The sequence below is a fragment of the Protopterus annectens genome, chromosome 4.part0 (genome assembly GCF_019279795.1).
Source record: "Protopterus annectens isolate FY-2018-M chromosome 4.part0, PAN1.0, whole genome shotgun sequence".
Classification (NCBI taxonomy): domain Eukaryota; kingdom Metazoa; phylum Chordata; order Ceratodontiformes; family Protopteridae; genus Protopterus; species Protopterus annectens.
Genome location: NC_056733.1, coordinates 13,431,202 through 13,449,154, shown reverse-complemented (window position 1 = coordinate 13,449,154; position 17,953 = coordinate 13,431,202). Strand labels below are relative to the sequence as shown.

At 44.0% G+C, this 17,953-nt stretch overlaps 1 protein-coding gene across 1 annotated transcript in view; it reads left to right on the top strand.

Annotated features, from left to right (window-relative positions):
- Nucleotides 1-17,953, top strand: part of CCHR4.PART0H17orf75 (chromosome chr4.part0 C17orf75 homolog) — a 671,853-nt gene that overhangs the window by 457,579 nt on the left and 196,321 nt on the right. The window contains exon 7 of the mRNA XM_044068053.1: nt 10,864-10,928. Coding sequence (XP_043923988.1) covers nt 10,864-10,928 — 65 coding nt within the window. The remainder of the gene's footprint in view (nt 1-10,863; nt 10,929-17,953) is intronic.

Sequence of the window (17,953 nt, the reverse complement as noted above, 5' to 3'; positions counted from 1 at the left end):
ATTCAAATATACCCATACCTGGACGATTGTCTAATTCGGGCAGAAAGCAAGGACATTCTTTTGAGTCATCTGGCCTTTGCTCAAAGGGTACTGACTTGTCTGGGGTTCACCATAAATGAAAAGAAATCCCACCTGGTACCCTATCAACAAATTATATTCCTGGGAGCAAGCTTGAATTCAACTTCCCAGATGGCTTTCCTCATGCCAGAGAAATGGATTCATTTGACAACTTGCTTCAAACAAGTGGCCACAAAAACCCAGCTTATCTGCAAGGCAAGTACTGCAAGCCCTGGAGTTCATGGCCTCCTGCATTCTTCTGATTCCTTATGCAAGGCTGCATATGAAGAAACTACAATGGTATCTGAAAAGCCTATGGTGTCAACATTCACAGGCTCTCGAAGCAAAGATTCCTATCATACCTTGCCTACGCCTGGAGTTCCTTTGATGGGCAGAGGCCTGCCACCAAAACAGGGGACTACCATTCACATTACCCCCTGGCGCCCAAACCTTAACAACAGATGCATCAGACTATGCATGGGGGGCACACCTGGCAGGGAAGTGCATTCAGGGCAAATGGAACCCAAGTCAAATGCACCTGCACATAAATCAAAAGGAAATGTTAGCTGTACAGAATTTGACAGCCTTCAAGGACCACATTCTTCCAGGACAATTAATGGTAAAGACAGACAACACCACTGTCATGTGGTGCATAAACCAGTAGGGGGGTACACATTCTTACCCCTCTGCAGACTAACCATGGCATTGTGGAACACAGCCTTGAGCTACCAAATGAATCTACAAGCTCAATTCCTGCCAGGAAAACTAAATACACTGGCAGACGGACTAAGCAGAAACCTCATGGACCCACACGAGTGGAAACTGGAACCAAGGATTTTCAACATGTTGATAAGCAAATGGGAGAGCCCAGATATAGACCTGTTTGACTCCCCCCCCCCCCCCCCGAACCATCAACTGGACAAATTTTGCACAAGGATTCCCCACAAGCTAGCTTGGAAAGTGGATGCTCTATACTTCAGCTGGAAAAACCTATCAGTTTATGCCTTTCCTCCTCTGCCTCTGCTCTCCAAGGTACTACTAAAGATCAAACAGGACAAGCCAAGGACTATTTTAATTGCACCAGACTGGCCTCGCCAACACTTGTACCCACTCTTGCGCAGTGTGTCATGCTTGGCTTCATGGCACCTGCCTCAGATTCCTTCCCTGTTGTCTCAGCAGGAGAACCAGATTCTGCACCTACAACTGCAAACCCTGAACCTAGCAGCCTGGCTAATTAACCTAATCTCGTCTTTACCATGCCTCAGTAAATCAGTGATGGATATCATTTTAGAGACAAGGAGGCCTAGTACTAGAAAATCTTATGCTGAAAAATGGAAAAGATTCTATGCCTGGAACCAATCTCAAGGAATGAACGCAGCAGTGCCCAATTTACCTCAGATTCTGCAATACTTGACTGAGATGCTTCATAAGGGCCTGTCTTTTTCCTCCATCAAAATTCATGCCTCAGCCATTTCAGCTCATTATAGCACAGAGCCGCCACTCTTCTCTCACCCACCGCTCAAGCAGTTCCTCAGAGGGGCCATAAATTTAAGGCCACCCAGGAGAGCTCCAACTCCAGCCTGGGATCTTAACTTTGTCTTGGAGAAACTCATTCTTCCTCCTTTCAAGCCAGTTGCTACTGCAGATTTAAAATGTCTTTCCTGGAAAACAGCTTTCCTTTTAGCAATCACTTCTGCAAGAAGGGTATCTGAATTACAGGCCCTTATGGCAGTGGAACCTTTCATCATCTTTCATGCGGACAGGGTGTCCATCAGAACCAATCCCTCCTTCATGCCCAAGGTGGTACCCAGTGTGGCTCTTAATCAGTCCATTCATTTGCCTACCTTCTTTCCTAATCCAAAGAACAAAGGGGAACGAATACTGCACTCTTTAGATGTGCAGAGACAGCTTAGATTCTGTTTGGACAGGACTTCTTCTTTTGGCTATACCTATACTGTCACTTACTGTGCTCTAAAAGCTTTTTGATGTATTTGCTTTTTTGTTGGAGGTATATCCTTGTATTTATAGATTTGATTGCTTTCCATTAGGGGGGCACCTGACATCTGGGGCAAGAAAAACTGATGTAATGGTGTCGGCTGCATGTTTTATACCCCTGACGACCTAACGTCATGGAAGAAGGGACAACAACCAACGCAGGACCCAAGAGATTGTTAATCAGGCCGACTGCAAGCAGGTAACCCAAATGTAATGACTGCAACAGTGAATAAACTCGAACATCTACATTTATGTTAAGTGTACACAACACTTAACTTTACAGTCACCACTCACTACACTGCAGAATTGGAGGCGTAATTTGAATCATTACTTAGTTATGTGGGTTAAGAAGTCTAGTTCAGAGATGGCTGGTGACATTGAAACAAGGAGAAGCTGTGTGGAGTGAGCAAATGGGTGGGACTGACTGGAATAGGGTGGGGATGCACTGGGATGAGCTCAATGTTAAAGTTATGTGCCTAATCCTTTTTTGTGCCACAGGGGTGCAGAGCCTATCCCAGCATTCTTTTGGAGTAAAGCACTTAAACTTTCCTTGGGCAGGGTGCAAGCCCATCACAGGATGCACACGTGTAATCATTTACATACATCACACATTCACAGGTGGCTTGGAGGATTGCCAGTTCGTCTATGGCATGGAAACTTGAACACCATATGTTGATAATTAATTATTTATTTGCACTCTGCTACATATGATAAATGGTTGTCTTGCTTCCGGCAGTAACAGATAAAGGTGTCAAATCCTTCACCTTCTCAGTTACCATAACTGAACTAGGGAGAGTGTAGCTGTTTGATTTACTAGGTATAAGAAAACACAACGATACTGGAACACAGATATGTAAAACTTTTTATTGAACCAACATATGTTTTGCAGTTAAGCTTTTGGGCTAACGTGTCCTTCGTCAAGAGTACTCAAGCTTTTGGGTCGAGAAGAGTCCTTTGTCAAGAGTTATTAAGCTACTGATGTTGCATGCGGTGCTTAAATATCCACTTGTACCTAGAAAGGAAAGTTCAGCATTTATTTCCAGTTGACTAAAAAGACACTTGAAAAATGCTTGTGTGGAAAAAAAATGTGCAACTTGGATGTTTAGTATGACTTTACATCTCAGAGACAGACTGTGTGCATGTATGTATCTGTGTGTATGTGTGTGTGTGTGTGTGTGTGTGTGTGTGTGTGTGTGTATATATATATATATATAGGGTGTGTGTGTGTGTGTTTGTTGAGGCATGTGTGCGGGTGTTTGATTATTTTTGTGTGTGTGAGCTAGTTTGGGGGCTTGTTTGTGGATGAGTGGATATGCCTGTGTGTGTGTTTGTGTGTTTTGTGTTTATAAGGAGATGACCTTGCTAATGCACTGTATGGACTGCTAGGGAGAACACTAGTGTTTTCAGATCTGACAGCTCAGTGTGTGATAGAGGCATGGTAATTACCCAGTGGGCAATTAAAACAGAGCTCTCTCTGGGAGTTCAGAGAGGGAGAGGACAACTACAGAATACGTGATGTTTATAGTGTGATGTGTGCCATCTTATGCCACTCTGGGGAGAGAAAGTCTCTGAATGACAGGAATTAAATCATCCTACACATGGGAGATTGTATGTAAACAGATGTTCTCCCATAACACTGCACACAATTCAGAAACAAAGCGGTGCCTGGTAGTGCAAACAGCAGGTCTCTAAATTGTCTGCAAAGTATGCAGGAAGACTGACATACATTACAGCAGCATGTTGGATGTGGTATACCCTCATGGTGTACGATGTTGTATAGAAGAAATGTGCTGTCCCTAATTTTTGACTTCTAGGACAGATAACATGGGCTAAAAGGTCCCCACCTTATTGCCAGACAACTTACTAACAGTTGGAAAAAAATCTGGAAAATAAAGTGGGGTAGGGAAATTTAAGCGTATTGATTGTCCAGGCTTTCTTCTTAAGTTAGGGCAGCCACCATGAGTCATATTAACATGTACTTCAAAAACTGACCCACAGTGTGTAAATTACAGTAGTATAAGGTATTCTAAAACCCTTTATACAAGATGTTCATCGTGCATACAGCTGCAGTCATATCAGATGGGTTTTCCTGCCGTCAGGTGGGTCCTCGGTCGGCCGAATTCCAAAGTCTAGGTCCGGCGTCAGTTGTCATCGCTTCTTCCCTGACGTCAGTGTGAAAGGGGTATAAAAGAACCAGCTGACGCCATTTTCTTCAGTCTTTCTTGCCGCGCGGTGTCCGAAGCAGAAGCAGTTCGCAAGTGCCAGTCGGCCAGCTCCTGAGATTACGAATATCTGCAACCGAAGTCTTCTTGAAAGCTAAGTACCCTGTTGGGGAAACTTTTCTTGCCTCAGACCGATGTCAGACAAAGTTAATAATTGTATTTCATGTGGGAAGCAAATACCGCATAAGGATTTTCATTCCCTCTGCATTTCTTGCTTAGGCCCAGACCACGACATCTCGGCCTGTCGTTTTTGTGCTACATTCAACAAACGCACCATTAAGCATCGGGCAGAGTTCACCCAGCACTTTTTTGGCAAAAAATTTAACTACATAATGTCATCGGATACTCAGACTCCAGTTTTGACTAAAAGACGCAAAGATAAGGACCGACACACGAGGTCCGCGGCCTCTACCGACACCATGCCAAAGCCGACTACAGGTGGTCCGGTTCTCAGTGAGGCACCTACGCAGCCTCTGACTACCGACGACACTTCATTGGCGGTGTCTTCTGTACCCGAGTTCGCAGGATCTTCGGCCCACACCCCGACTACAGATACCGAAGCCACTCTTGGCAGTGAAACTCAGAGTTTAGACAGGTCTGCCTCCTCTCAAGGTGTCTTCAGGCCTTCCTCTTCTTTTTCTATCAAGGCTTTCACTAAGTCTAAGACAGCCATGCATTCTAAAAAACAAACCCCGCAGGGCCCTTCTCAAGGCCCCATGTCTAAAAAGCAGATGCTCAAAATGGCTGAGGACTTAATTTCTCTAATCAGGGGTTCTCAACCCCCCCTGGAAAAAAGGACCAGAGTGGAGGAAGAATCCCCCTCCTCGGGCCAGGCTTCCATTATTTCAGAACATTCTGATGACCATGAATATTCATACTCCCCTTTTGAAGATTCTGATGCAGAGGAGTCCATTCCCTCTGTCTCCCCCCTGAGGATTACTCTTTTGGGGAGACATTGCATACCTTGAGGAAACACTTCCACTGGGAAGGTCAAGAGTACTCAGACTCCAAGAAAAGGCTTAGGGATTTTCTTTTGCTCCCTCAGCATAGGCCTCTGGCTATACCCCCTGTCTTAGATATCCTTGATGATGTGTATTCGGAGTCCTGCCTTAACCCAGACTCTTTACCTCCAGCCCCGGTCAAGCCTGACAGGTATTACCGGGTTCCTGACTCACACCAATTCCTATACAAAAGCCATGCGGCTGACCCAGAAACTATCTCACAGGGCCCCAAGGGAATTAAGGCCTCCACTGCTAAGAATCCTTTACCTTCAGAGAGGGATTCCAGAGCTTTAGAAAGGTGGGGGAAAAAGGTATACACCTCGGCCACCTTATCCATGAGGGCGTTAAACTGCCAGTTCCATATGTTAAAGTACCAACAGTTTCTGTTATCACAGTTGAGAAGCAAATTGCACAACCTGAACAACCAGATTTGAAGGAGTTGCAGGATTTGATACATAGTGCAGAACAAGCAGGTAAACATACCTTGCAATGTGGTTTTGATGCTTTAGAGGCCTCATGTAGAGCTGCTGTTACAGGATCAGTCATAGACATGCTTGGCTCAAAGAGCAAACCTTATCAGATCATGTCAAAGCTAAATTACTGGATGCACCTCTGCAAAAAGATGTATTGTTTGGTGTTAAAGCTGCGGAGGTATTACAGAAAATGGAGGAAAAGGCAAAATCAATGCAAACAGTGAAAGATTTCCTACAGGTACAACCTCCACGTTTCAGTAGGAAATTGGCCTTCAAAAAATTGGTCCTTTCCAGCCATGGACAGATCCCAAAGAGGTAGATACAGGCACCTGAGGGGTAGAGGGCAATCTCAAGGATCGTTTAGAGGCAGACAATGGCAAGCACCTACCCAAAGAGGTAGTGAGGATAGTTCACAGCCATTCAGAAAGCAGAACCAATGACTTTCCCCTTTGCATGCCAAGCAAGGCTCAAATGGCAGCACCTTTAGGTGGAAAACTGGCATTATTTTCAAAAAATTGGCATATTGTCACAAAAGACAAATGGATCCTGGACATTATAGACAGAGGCTACAGATTCCACTTTCACACCCTTCCAAAAATGAGAGGCATGCCAAACCTGCCACACAATCAAAGGGCAGAGGCACAAAAACAAATTTCAGATCTCATGGACATGAAAGCTATTCAAGAGGTACCTGCACAAGAACAGGGTCAAGGTTTTTATTCCAGACTATTCCTGGTACCAAGGAAGGGCAAAGATTGGAGACCTATTTTGGAGAATCCATCCTAAACACATTTTTACTCGTGCCAAAATTCAAGATGCTCACATTACAGCAGCTTCTTCCCATGCTGGGCAAGGAGTCTTGGCTGGTAACATTGGACCTCAAGGAGGCATACCTGCATGTCCCAATCAGACAAGATTGCAGAAGATACCTCAGATTTCTTGCAGGTTCAACACATTATCAATTCTCTGCATTGCCCTTTGGCTTATCTACTGCGCCCAGAGTGTTCACGAAATGCCTGGCATCAGTAATTGCCTACTGCAGACTGCAAGGGATACAAATATACCCATATTTGGATGACTGCCTGATCCAAGCGGACAGCAAGCGCATACTTCTGAAACATCTGGCTTTTGTAATAAGGTTGTTGAATTCCCTGGGATACAGTCAACAAAAAGAAATCAAGGCTAATACCCTCTCAAACAATAATTTTCCTGGGTGCCAACTTGGATACAAACACCCAGATGGCCTACCTCACGCCAGAGAAACAAGGGCAACTAACTCAATACTTCAGAAAACTGGCAACTTTCACCAAGGCTGACTGCAAGGAAAATCCTGCAGGCTCTGGGATTCATGGCATCTTGCATCCTACTAATCCCATGTGCAAAGCTGCATATGAGGAAACTTCAATGGTACCTGAAAAACCTATGGTCTCAGCACAGCCACAGCTTGGAAACAATAATACCACTAATTCCATGTCTTCAAAAGGAATTTCTGTGGTGGGCTCAAGCATGCCAAACGAACACAGGTCTCCCATTCTGCAAGCCTCAAGCAAGTCAAACCATCACAACAGACGCCTCGGATTACACCTGGGGGGCGCACATGACAGATCGGTGCATTCAGGGCAGATGGTCCCAAAAGGAAAAGCACCTACACATCAATCAAAAGGAAATGCTAGCAGTAATAAATGCTATTATAGCTTTCAAAGACCTGCTGCATCCAGGCCAGCTGTTGATAAGGACAGACAACACCACAGTAATGTGGTACATAAACAAACAGGGAGGAACCCACTCATACCCCCTATGCAGGCTAGCCATGTCTCTTTGGAACATGGCTGTAGAATTGCAAATCGAGCTTCAAGCACAGTTCCTGCCAGGCAAGCAAAACACGCTGGCAGAAAACCTAAGCAGAAATATGACAGATCCACATGAATGGAAGTTGCATCCACAAGTTTTTTCAAAGATAATTCAAGCATGGGGAAGGCCAGACATAGATCTCTTTGCCTCCCACCGAAATCACCAATTGGCAAAATTCTGCTCAAGGACCTTTCATCCACAGGCCTGGAAAGTGGACGCACTCTCTTTCAGTTGGACAACACTGACAGTTTATGCCTTTCCACCTCTTCCTCTGCTGCCCAAAGTTCTATTAAAAACCAGAGCAGACAGACCAAAGATGATTCTCATCGCTCCAGACTGGCCAAGACAACACTGGTACCAACTCCTGAGGAGCCTAACGCATTTCCCACCATGGATCCTACCTCTAATGCCTCTTCTACTGACTCAGCACAACTTCAAAACTCTTCACAGTCAGCTGAAAACACTCAATCTAGCCGCATGGAAGATTCCTTAAAATCACAACAGACCCTACTCTCCAAGGAGGTACAGGATGTCATTTTGGAGTCCAGAAGACCTTCTACTAGAAAAGCCTACTCCGCCAAATGGAAACGGTTTTGTGCTTGGAATGAGAAAAAGGGCCAGAATGCTGGAATACTAAATTTACCTCAAATATTACAGTACCTAGCTGAGATGCTAAGCAATGGACTTTCATTCTCTTCCATCAAAATCCATGCCTCAGCCATTTCTGCAGAATACAACACTGATCCTCCTTTATTCTCTCAACCCCTCTTAAAAAAGGCAGTTCCTCAGAGGGGCTAAGAATATAAAACCCCCAAGGAAACAACCAGTACCTGCTTGGGATCTCAATTTCATTCTAGAGAAACTGACTTTGCCTCCTTTTGAGCCAGCTGCCTCAAAAAAACTGCAATATTTGTCCTGGAAAACAGCCTTTCTGCTGGCTATCACCTCAGCTTGCAGGGTTTCGGAACTACAAGCCGTCATGGCTGTGCAGCCTTTCATCATTTTCCATCAGGACAGAGTTTCCTTACGAACCAATCCTTCCTTTATGCCAAAGGTAGTATCCATGGTAGCCTTGAATCAGGCTATCCACTTGCCTAGCTTTTACCCCAATCCTCAAAACAAAGGGGAGAGACTACTACATTCCTTGGACATTCACAGACAACTACGTTATTTGGACAGAACAAAGCCTTTCAGAAAATCAGAGCAACTCTTTGTGTCCTATGCTACAGGGGCTCAAGGGAAGCCTATTTCCAAACAGACAATCTCAAAATGGATAGCCCACTGCATACGCTTTTGTTACTCTCTTCATGGTAAAACTGTACCTGCAGGCATCAGGTCTCACTCCACAATGGCCACAGCTACCTCTGCAGCTTTCCTCAGGGGGGTTCCTACCAAAGATATTTTGGAAGCTGCCACTTGGAGTTCTGTGCATACTTTCTTCAAGCACTATCACCTGCCTTTGTACTCCAAATCTAGAGCAGGTTTTGCCACTGCAGTTTTGCAGGGCATCCTGGCTCCTCCTAGTTCCACCTAGTGCCTACCACCCCTTTTTTAGCTTTGGTATTCTACCCATCTGTTATGACTGCAGCTGTATGCACGATGAACATAGTACAGTTTTGTACCTACCATAAATGTAGATGTTCGAATGCTAATACAGCTGCAGTCCAGGTTTCCCTCCCTCCTTCCCCTCTGGAACAGGCCTAATGGCTAACACCTCCTCATACAACTTGATTGGGGTATTCTTTTATGGTGTATTTGCTTGCAACTACTGTTTTTTGATTATACTGCATTGCATTATTACATAAAATTATGTATTGCCTTCCATCTGGGGGCACCTGACATCTGGGGCAAGAAAAACTGAAGAAAATGGCGTCGGCTGGTTCTTTTATACTCCTGTCGCACTGACGTCAGGGAAGAAGCGACGACAACTGACGCCGGACCTAGACTTTGGAATTCGGCCGACCGAGGAACCGCCTGTCGGCAGGAAAACCCATCTGATATGACTGCAGCTGTATTAGCACTCGAACATCTACATTTATGGTAGGTACAAAACTGTACTTTAGTCTTACTAATCCTTGTTATATGGGAGTAGAATCTGAATGTTATATGGGAGTAGAATCTGAATGGTTATGTGAGAAACTTGGATTATAGTTTGCATTATAAATTATGGAAACTATAAAACCTACACAAATGCAGTTGTCTGACATCAGTAAGACTTGCGAATTTGTGGAAGAATTTGGAAATTAAATTTCTTTGATTATGATCAACTACATTGGCTCACATTAAAAAAGGCAATTAATGAAGAAGGTGTAATTCTAAATATGAATGATCCTTTGTTTTGTAATGCTTTTACCATCATAGTTTTGAAAGTTTGTGAAAAGATCAGCAGTAGAAGACAAGATACCTACCAGTAAAAAAGATTAACTTCAGGGTAGACTTATGAATTTTTGCAGATATAGAGGCAGTAAACGTTTAAGACCGACAGGTGGAGCTGTAAACCTTATTTTTCAACTAGCCATGCTACCATATTAAATGAGTCTTTGATCTCTGTCTCCTAGTCAGTCTTGCTCTTTATTTTTTGTAGCTGGCATGCTTTGTAGCCCAGCTGTAGCCTGTAGCAGCTGCACTGTTACAATCCAGCTACAGCAGGCGGAGTTAGAAATGAACATAATAGCCTGAATGTCATTGAGTAGACCCTTGTATTTAATGGGCTATTTAAAAAGACAGTACAGCATTTTTAAACATAGTTTCCAACATAATAGGCAGGATAACCAGGTATCACAAGCTACATTACTTATGTTCATTGATACTAAAGTCAAACTTAAAAAAATAATACTTTGGTGTAAAGCACCAGCCACATTTGGAGTTAGAATAGCAGCAGTGGGATATTGGGAGAGGCCCAATAGCACATAACAGTGCATATTAAAAAGCTCCCTATTGAAATGTTTGCACTCAAAATATTAAGTGCCAACAAGCCAAAAAAAAAAGACCAAAAACACAGAAAAGCCAATTTAGAAAATCCCCCACGCCCTGAACTTGTATATACCAACTCCGAGATCTCCATACCTTGGAGAAAAGGGAATATTCTGAGAAATGGCATCTCAAACTTCGTGCATGTGAGTCTGTTCTTTAATCCATTCAGTCTCTGGGTTTCAGGACTTGCACTAGAAAGCCCTAACATTTCAAATGGTTACCAAAAAAAAAATCTACTGTACATAGATATGGTATTTACTGAACTGAAAACATTTTTTCATTTTTTTGTAGGCATTGAGTTACACTCCAGTTGAAGTCCAGGGAAATGATGACAGAATAAAGAAGGATATTGACAGGTATGGATGCTAAAAAGAAGTGCTTTGTGTTTTGAACTTTCTTTGTCAGTGAGGTGCATGTCATATTGGTTTGCACTGACTGTTTTGAATGAGTTTAAGTACAATGCAGTGTTCTGTTGGACAGAATCTCAAATAATTGTCAGCTTGATCATGGTACTTGAACTAGCTCAGTCACTGTTGCTGAGCAGTACAAGACTTTTTTTGTGGTCTGGAGACTAGCACTGGTAGAATGTAGTATGTTTTTTTTTCTCCTGTGTATTTCAAGGCACTTTGGAAACAGCAGGAGATGTAGGTACAAAGAAATGTTTCCAAGCTAGCAAGTGGCTCTCAGTAAGTACGAAACCAGTGTATGAGGCTGTGTTTGTTAGAATGAAACTATCACCATTACAGGCACAGTGAACTTGAGTTCAAGGGCTCATTTTGGAAAAGAGTTTGCTTCTAATTGAAGACCATCCGTCATTTGTTTTTTGTCTATTTATTTATTTTTATTAATGTATTTGTAAAGCTCATGTGTTGCCCTCTCTGCTTGTGTATCAATGTATCCTTCCCACAGAACAAAGAACAAAGTAATCAGTTTCTGCTGTCAGGTGAAACAGTTTAGTGGAGAAGGCTGTCTAGTTGCAAACCTTTCAGTAAAAATGGGAAGATGGGGCTGGCCGTGGTTCTCTGTCATCCTCGGTGCCCACTAGTATTTTCCTGTTATATGTACCTAATTCTTCCATTGTTGGAAGGACTGATGCAGTGTGTACAGTGCTAGTTCACCTTGGCCCAGCTAGAATGCTACACCCTCCTTGAGGTGCTGATGTTCACTCATGCCTTCAGTCCTAAGTGAGATAACTGTACTTCAAGTCTTTTCCCTAGGTGGTACTCTTACAGTAAGGCTTATGTCAAGAGGCTTCATAAGTAGCACGCAGGGGCAACGTGGTTTAAACTTGAAGTCTACCCCAGACTTCTCTGGGACTTTTTGTGTATGACATGACATACAAATTGCACTGTCTATCTCATTAGCATCTAAACATGGGTACACCATATTTAGCACCCCACATCTACTTTAAGCTAAAAATATATATTTTTGAGGAGCATGTATTATTTTACATTGATCAATGTAAGCTACCCTTTAGTGCTACACTGTGTGTGTTATTGACTACATCAATCTCAGCTTATTACATATTCAGGAACATTTTTAGTAATGATTTTTTAGTCCTTAGAAACCCGTTTAATTCTGGAATACTCCATGTATCTAGTTTCTAAAGTGGTTTGCCATATTTGTAGAACTGCTAGTTTCAGTTTTAGGTATAACTTCAGAAACATCTCTGCAGTTTCCTAACAGTTACAGTTTTCACAGTCCTTGTTTCCTTGCAACAGGACTAGTTGTGACACTTCTGGTTACTCCTGATGTTCTTTGTGTTTCACTGTTGCAGTCGTTACTTTTGGGTTATCTGCTTGCAGGTAGCCCTCAGTCGGCCTGGTTAACAAAGTCTTGGGTCCTGCATCGGTTGCTGTCCCTTCTTCCATGGCGTCAGGTCATCAGGGGTATAAAACATGCAGCCGACGCCATTACATCAGTCTTTCTTACCGTGCGGTGCCCGAAGCAGAAGCAGTTCGCAAGTGCCGGTCGTCCGACTCCTGAAATTTTAGTTTTCGAGTTTCAGAGCCGAAGTCTTCAACTAAAGCTAAATACCCCGTTGGGGAAACTTTTTCTTGCTCCTTACCAATGTCCGTTGTTGTTGTTGTGTCTTTGGCTTTTCCTGGTTAGGGGTCGCCACAGCGGAACTCCGGTCCGCTAATGATTGGCAGTAGATTTTTACGTGCCGAGTTGCCAGCTCTGACGCACAACCTTCAACTAAGGTACGCCCATTCACACGTCTCCACACAGAAGACGCTCTAGCTGAGAATCAAACAGGACAACATCTTACTGCGAGGCGACAATGCTACCGCAGCAGCACCACCTACCAATGTCAGTAAAAGTTAATAATTGCATTACTTGTGGAAAGCAAATACCTCATAAAGATTTTCATTTGTACTGTATTCCTTGCCTAGGTCCTGACCACGACGTACCTTGCTGTCAGTTTTGTGCTTTATTTAATCAGCACACTATCCATCGTCGGTATATTTTCGCCTCAAAATATTTCGGTTCTCAGTTTAATTATCCAGAAATGTCGTCGGTTAGCCATCCGACTACCGGGATTCCAAAAAAACGCAAAGATAAAGACAGAGACAGGCCACCAAGGTCCAAAACTGCTGATGACGCTTCTCCTAAGCCAGTCGCCAGTTCGCCGGTACTCAGTGAATCACTTTCGCAGCCCCTGATACCCGCTACTTCTGATTCGCAGGCCTGTACTGAGACCCATTCGGAGTCTGGTATGCCGCGAGATGCTTCAATTATGGAACCCGCAGATGTCTCTACCTTGGATGGGTCTGGAGCCACTGTGCGGGTACCGGCTTCTGAGGGTGTATTCAGGCCTACAGACTTGCATATTAGACTGACGCCTCCTTCTTTACTTAGGCCTAAAACTTGATCCATGCCTAAAAAAACGACGCCCAGGCCACATGCTCAGGCCTCAATGCCTAAAAAACAAATGATAAGAAAGACTGAAGATCTAATAACTCTAATCAGGGGTAGCCAACCCCCCCCCCCCTTCTAAGAGGCCTAGGACTGAAGTTGATAATGAATCATCTGATCAGGATTCTGTTTTTTCTGATTCTTCTGATGACCTGGATTTGCCCTTATCTACTTATGAAGATTCTGATGCAGAGGACCCCATTCCCTCTGCTTCCCCTTCTGAGGATTTTTCTTTTGGGGAAACCTTGCATACTCTAAGGGAGCATTTCCACTGGGAAAGCCAGGATTTTTCTGATTCAAAAAAGAGGCTTAGGGATTTCCTTCTTCTACCTTGGCATAGGCCTTTAGCTATTCCTCCTGTAGTAGACATTGTTGATGATGCTTTTTTCGGAATCTAGTTTGGCCCCTGATTCCCTGCCTCCTGCTCCCAGAAAACCTGACAGATACTACAGGGTCCCAGAGTCCTACAAGTACTTATTAAAAATACTATTGCAGATCCAGAGACCATTTCATAGGGGCCCAAGGGCATTAAGGCTTCTACTGCTAAAAATCCTACCCCTTCTGATAGAGACTCCAGGGCGCTGGATAGATGGGGTAAGAAGGTTTACACTTCTGCAACCTTGGCCATTAGGGCTTTAAACTGCCAGTTTCATATGCTAAAGTATCAGCAAAATGTTATTGGACTGCTTAAACAAGAAAGTGATGTTGATTCCTGTCTGTGTGGAAAATAAAGAATTGCAGGATTTAATGCATTTTGCTGAACAAGTTGGAAAACATACTTTGCAATGTGGTTTTGATTAATTAGAGGCCTCTTGCAAGGCTGCTGTTACTGAGTCTGTGCTCAGAAGGCATGCTTGACTTGAGGAACAATCTTTGCCTCATCATGTTAAAGCTACAATTTTGGATGCTTCTTTAAATCAGGACTGCCTCTTTGGCAACAAGGCTGAGGAAGTTCTTAAAAAATGGAAGATAAAGCTAAATCTATGCAAACTGTTAAAGATTTTTTACAAGTTCAGCCTCCTAGATTTAGTAGGCACTGGCCTTCTAAGAATTGGTCCTTTCCAGCCCCTTCCAGGTCTTCTCAAGCCAAAACCAGACACAGCAAAAACCCCAGGTTTCAGTCCTAGGGGGCACACAGAACTAAGCAGTTGGGGGCCTCCACTTTCAAATTTGGGAATAATAAGACTCCCCCTATGGTAAACTGTTTCAATGACTTCCTTTTAAAATTTCCAAGCACTTATCAACTGACTGCCCCTTTGGGGGGAAAAATTGCCATTCATTCAAAGAATTGGGAACTCATTAACCAGGACAAATGGATTTTAAATACAGTGTCCCAGGGATACAGATTTCACTTCCACATGTTGCCAACACCAAGCGGGTGGCCGGAGCTACCCCCAAATCAGTGGGCAGAGGCCCAAAATCAAGTACTTTCTCTCTTAAGCATGGGGGCTATTCAACTGGTACCAGAAGAGGAAAAGGGGCAAGGTTTCTATTTGAGACTTTTCCTGGTACCCAGAAAAGGCAATTCATGGCGTCCTGTCCTGGACTTGTCTGCTCTAAACACCTTTTTTGGAGATTCCAAAATTCAAGATGCTGACTCTTCACCAATTACTTCCTATGCTAGGCAAAGATGCCTGGTTGGCAACACTAGATTTAAAAGAAGCATACCTGCACATCCCAGTCAGGGGAATCTTGCAGAAGATACCTACTCTTCAAAGCAGGCTACACGCACTATCAGTTCTCTGCACTGCCCTTTGGCTTATCTACTGCGCCCAGGGTATTCACAAAATGCCTAGCTCCAGTTATTGCATTTTGCAGGCAAAGAAGTATTCAAATATACCCATACCTGGACGATTGTCTAATTCAGGCAGAAAGCCAGGACATACTTTTGAATCATTTGGCCTTTGTACAAAGGGTACTGACTTGTCTGGGGTACACCATAAACGAAAAGAAATCACTCCTGGTATCCTGTCAACCAAATTATATTCCTGGGAGCAAGCTTGAATACAGCTTCCCAGATGGCTTACCTCACGTCAGAGAAACAAATTAATTTGACAACCTACTTCAAGCAAGTGGCCACAAAAACCCTACTATCTGCAAGACAAATACTGCAAGCCTTGGGGTTCATGTCCTCCTGCATTCTCCTAATTCCATATGCAAGACTGCATATGAGGAAACTACAGAGGCAACTAAAAAGCCTATGGTGTCAACATTCACAGGATCTAGAAACAATGATTCCTATCGTACCTTGCCTACGCCTAGAGTTCTTTTGGTGGGCAGAGGCCTGCCACCAAAACAAGGGACTACCTTTAACACCACCCCCTGCCACCCAAACCCTAACAGACATATCAGACTATGCATGGGGGGGCTCACCTGGCAGGGAAGTGCCTTCAGGCCAAATGGAACCCAAGTCAAATGCACCTGCATATCAGTCAAAAAGAAATGTTAGCTGTACAGAATGCTCTGACAGCCTTTGTGGAACACAGCCTTGAGCTGCCAAGTGCACCTACTAGCTCAATTCCTGCCAGGAAAATTAAATACACTGACAGACTGACTAAGCAGAAACCTCATGGACCCACACGAGTGGAAACTGGAACCAAGGATTTTCAACATGTTGACAAGCTAATGGCGGAGCCCAGATATAGACCTGTTTGCCTGTCCCCAGAACTACCAATTGGACAAATTTTGCACAAGCACTCCCCACAAACAAGCCTGGAAAGTGGATGCTCTGTCTTTCAGCTGGAAAAACCTATCAGTCTATGCCTTCCTCCCTCTGCTCTCCAGAGTACTACTAAAAATCTAACAGGACAAACCAAGGATGATTTTGATTGCTCCAGACTGGCTGCGCCAACACTGGTACCCCCTCCTGCGCAGTGTGTCACGGATGTTCGTGTTTCACTGCTGCAGTCATTACAATTGGGTTATCCTGCTGGCAGACCACCCGCAGTCGGCCTGAATTCCAAACTCTAGGTCCGGCGTCGGTTGCTGTTGCCTCCTCCCTGATGTCAGTGCGCCAGGGGTATAAAAGATGCAGCCAACGCCATTTTCTTCAGTCTTTCTTGCCGCATGGTGCCCGAAGCAAATGCAGTTCGCAAGTGCCAGTCGGCCGACTCCTGAGATTTTCAAGCTCGAGTTTCAGATCCGAAGTCTTCATTAAAAGCTAAGTACCCTGTTGGGGAAACTTTTTTCTTGCTCCAGACCGATGTCAAAAATAGTTAATAATTGTATTTCTTGTGGGAAGCAAATACCTCATAAGGATTTTCATTCTTACTGCATTCCTTGCCTAGGCCCTGACCACGACATTGCTAGTTGTAGGTTTTTTGCTAGATTTAACCAACGCACTATTAAGCGTCCGTACCTTTTTGCATTTCATTACTTTGGCAGAAGATTTAATTATATAATGCCGTTGGAACAGCCGACTATCGGAATTTACAAAAAACGCAAGGAAAAAGAGAAGGACAGGCATCTGAGGTCCAAAACCGACGAGGCTTCTTCTAGGCCAGTCGCCGGTTCACTGGTTCTCAGTGAGGCACTTTCGCAGCCCCTGACGACTGCTGCTTTAGAGCCGCAGGCAGATACCGACTCCCACGTGGAGTCAACCAGGCCTACAGAAACTCAAGGTATTGGACCTTTGGAAACCATTCCCTCAGATGGGTCCGGAGCTGATGAGCAGGGATCGACTTCTGAGGGCATTTTCAGACCTACACAATTATATGTTAAAACTACTTCAGCTACAAAGGCAAAGACTAAAGCAGCTTTAAAGACAAAGAAACAACAGCCCCATGGACAGGCCTCCATGCCTAAAAAACAGATGCTCAAAATGCCCAAAGACCTAATTACTTTGATCAGGGTTTCTCATCCCCCTCCTGACAAGAGGCCTAGGCAAGAGGTAGAATATGAATCTTCAGATCAGGTTTCCATTTAATCTGATTCCTCTTCTGATCAGGAATACTTTCTTCCTCCTTATGAGGATTCTGATGCTGAAGAATCTATCCCCTCAGCTTCTTCTCCTGAGGATTATTCTTTTGGGGAAACACTGCATACCATGAGGGAGCATTTCACTGGGAGAGCCAAGATTATTCAGAATCTAAGAAAAGGCTCAGAGACTTTATTTTACTGCCTCAGCACATGCCCCTGGCTATTCCACCTGTGCTAGACATTGTAGATGATGTATTTTCAGAGTCCAGTCTGACTCCAGACTCCTTGCCTCCAGCTCCTGTTAAGCCAGACAGATACTACAGGGTCCCAGACTCCCACAAATTTCTTTTTAAAAACCCTGCTGCTGACCCAGAAACTATCTCTCAGGGTCCCAAGAGGGTCAAGGCTACCACTGCAAAAAACCCTACCCCCTTTGACAGAGATTCCAGGGCACTGGACAGATGGGGAAAAAAGATTTACACTTCTGCTACCTTGGCTATAAGGGCTTTAAATTGTCTGTTTCACATGCTTAAATATCAGCAAC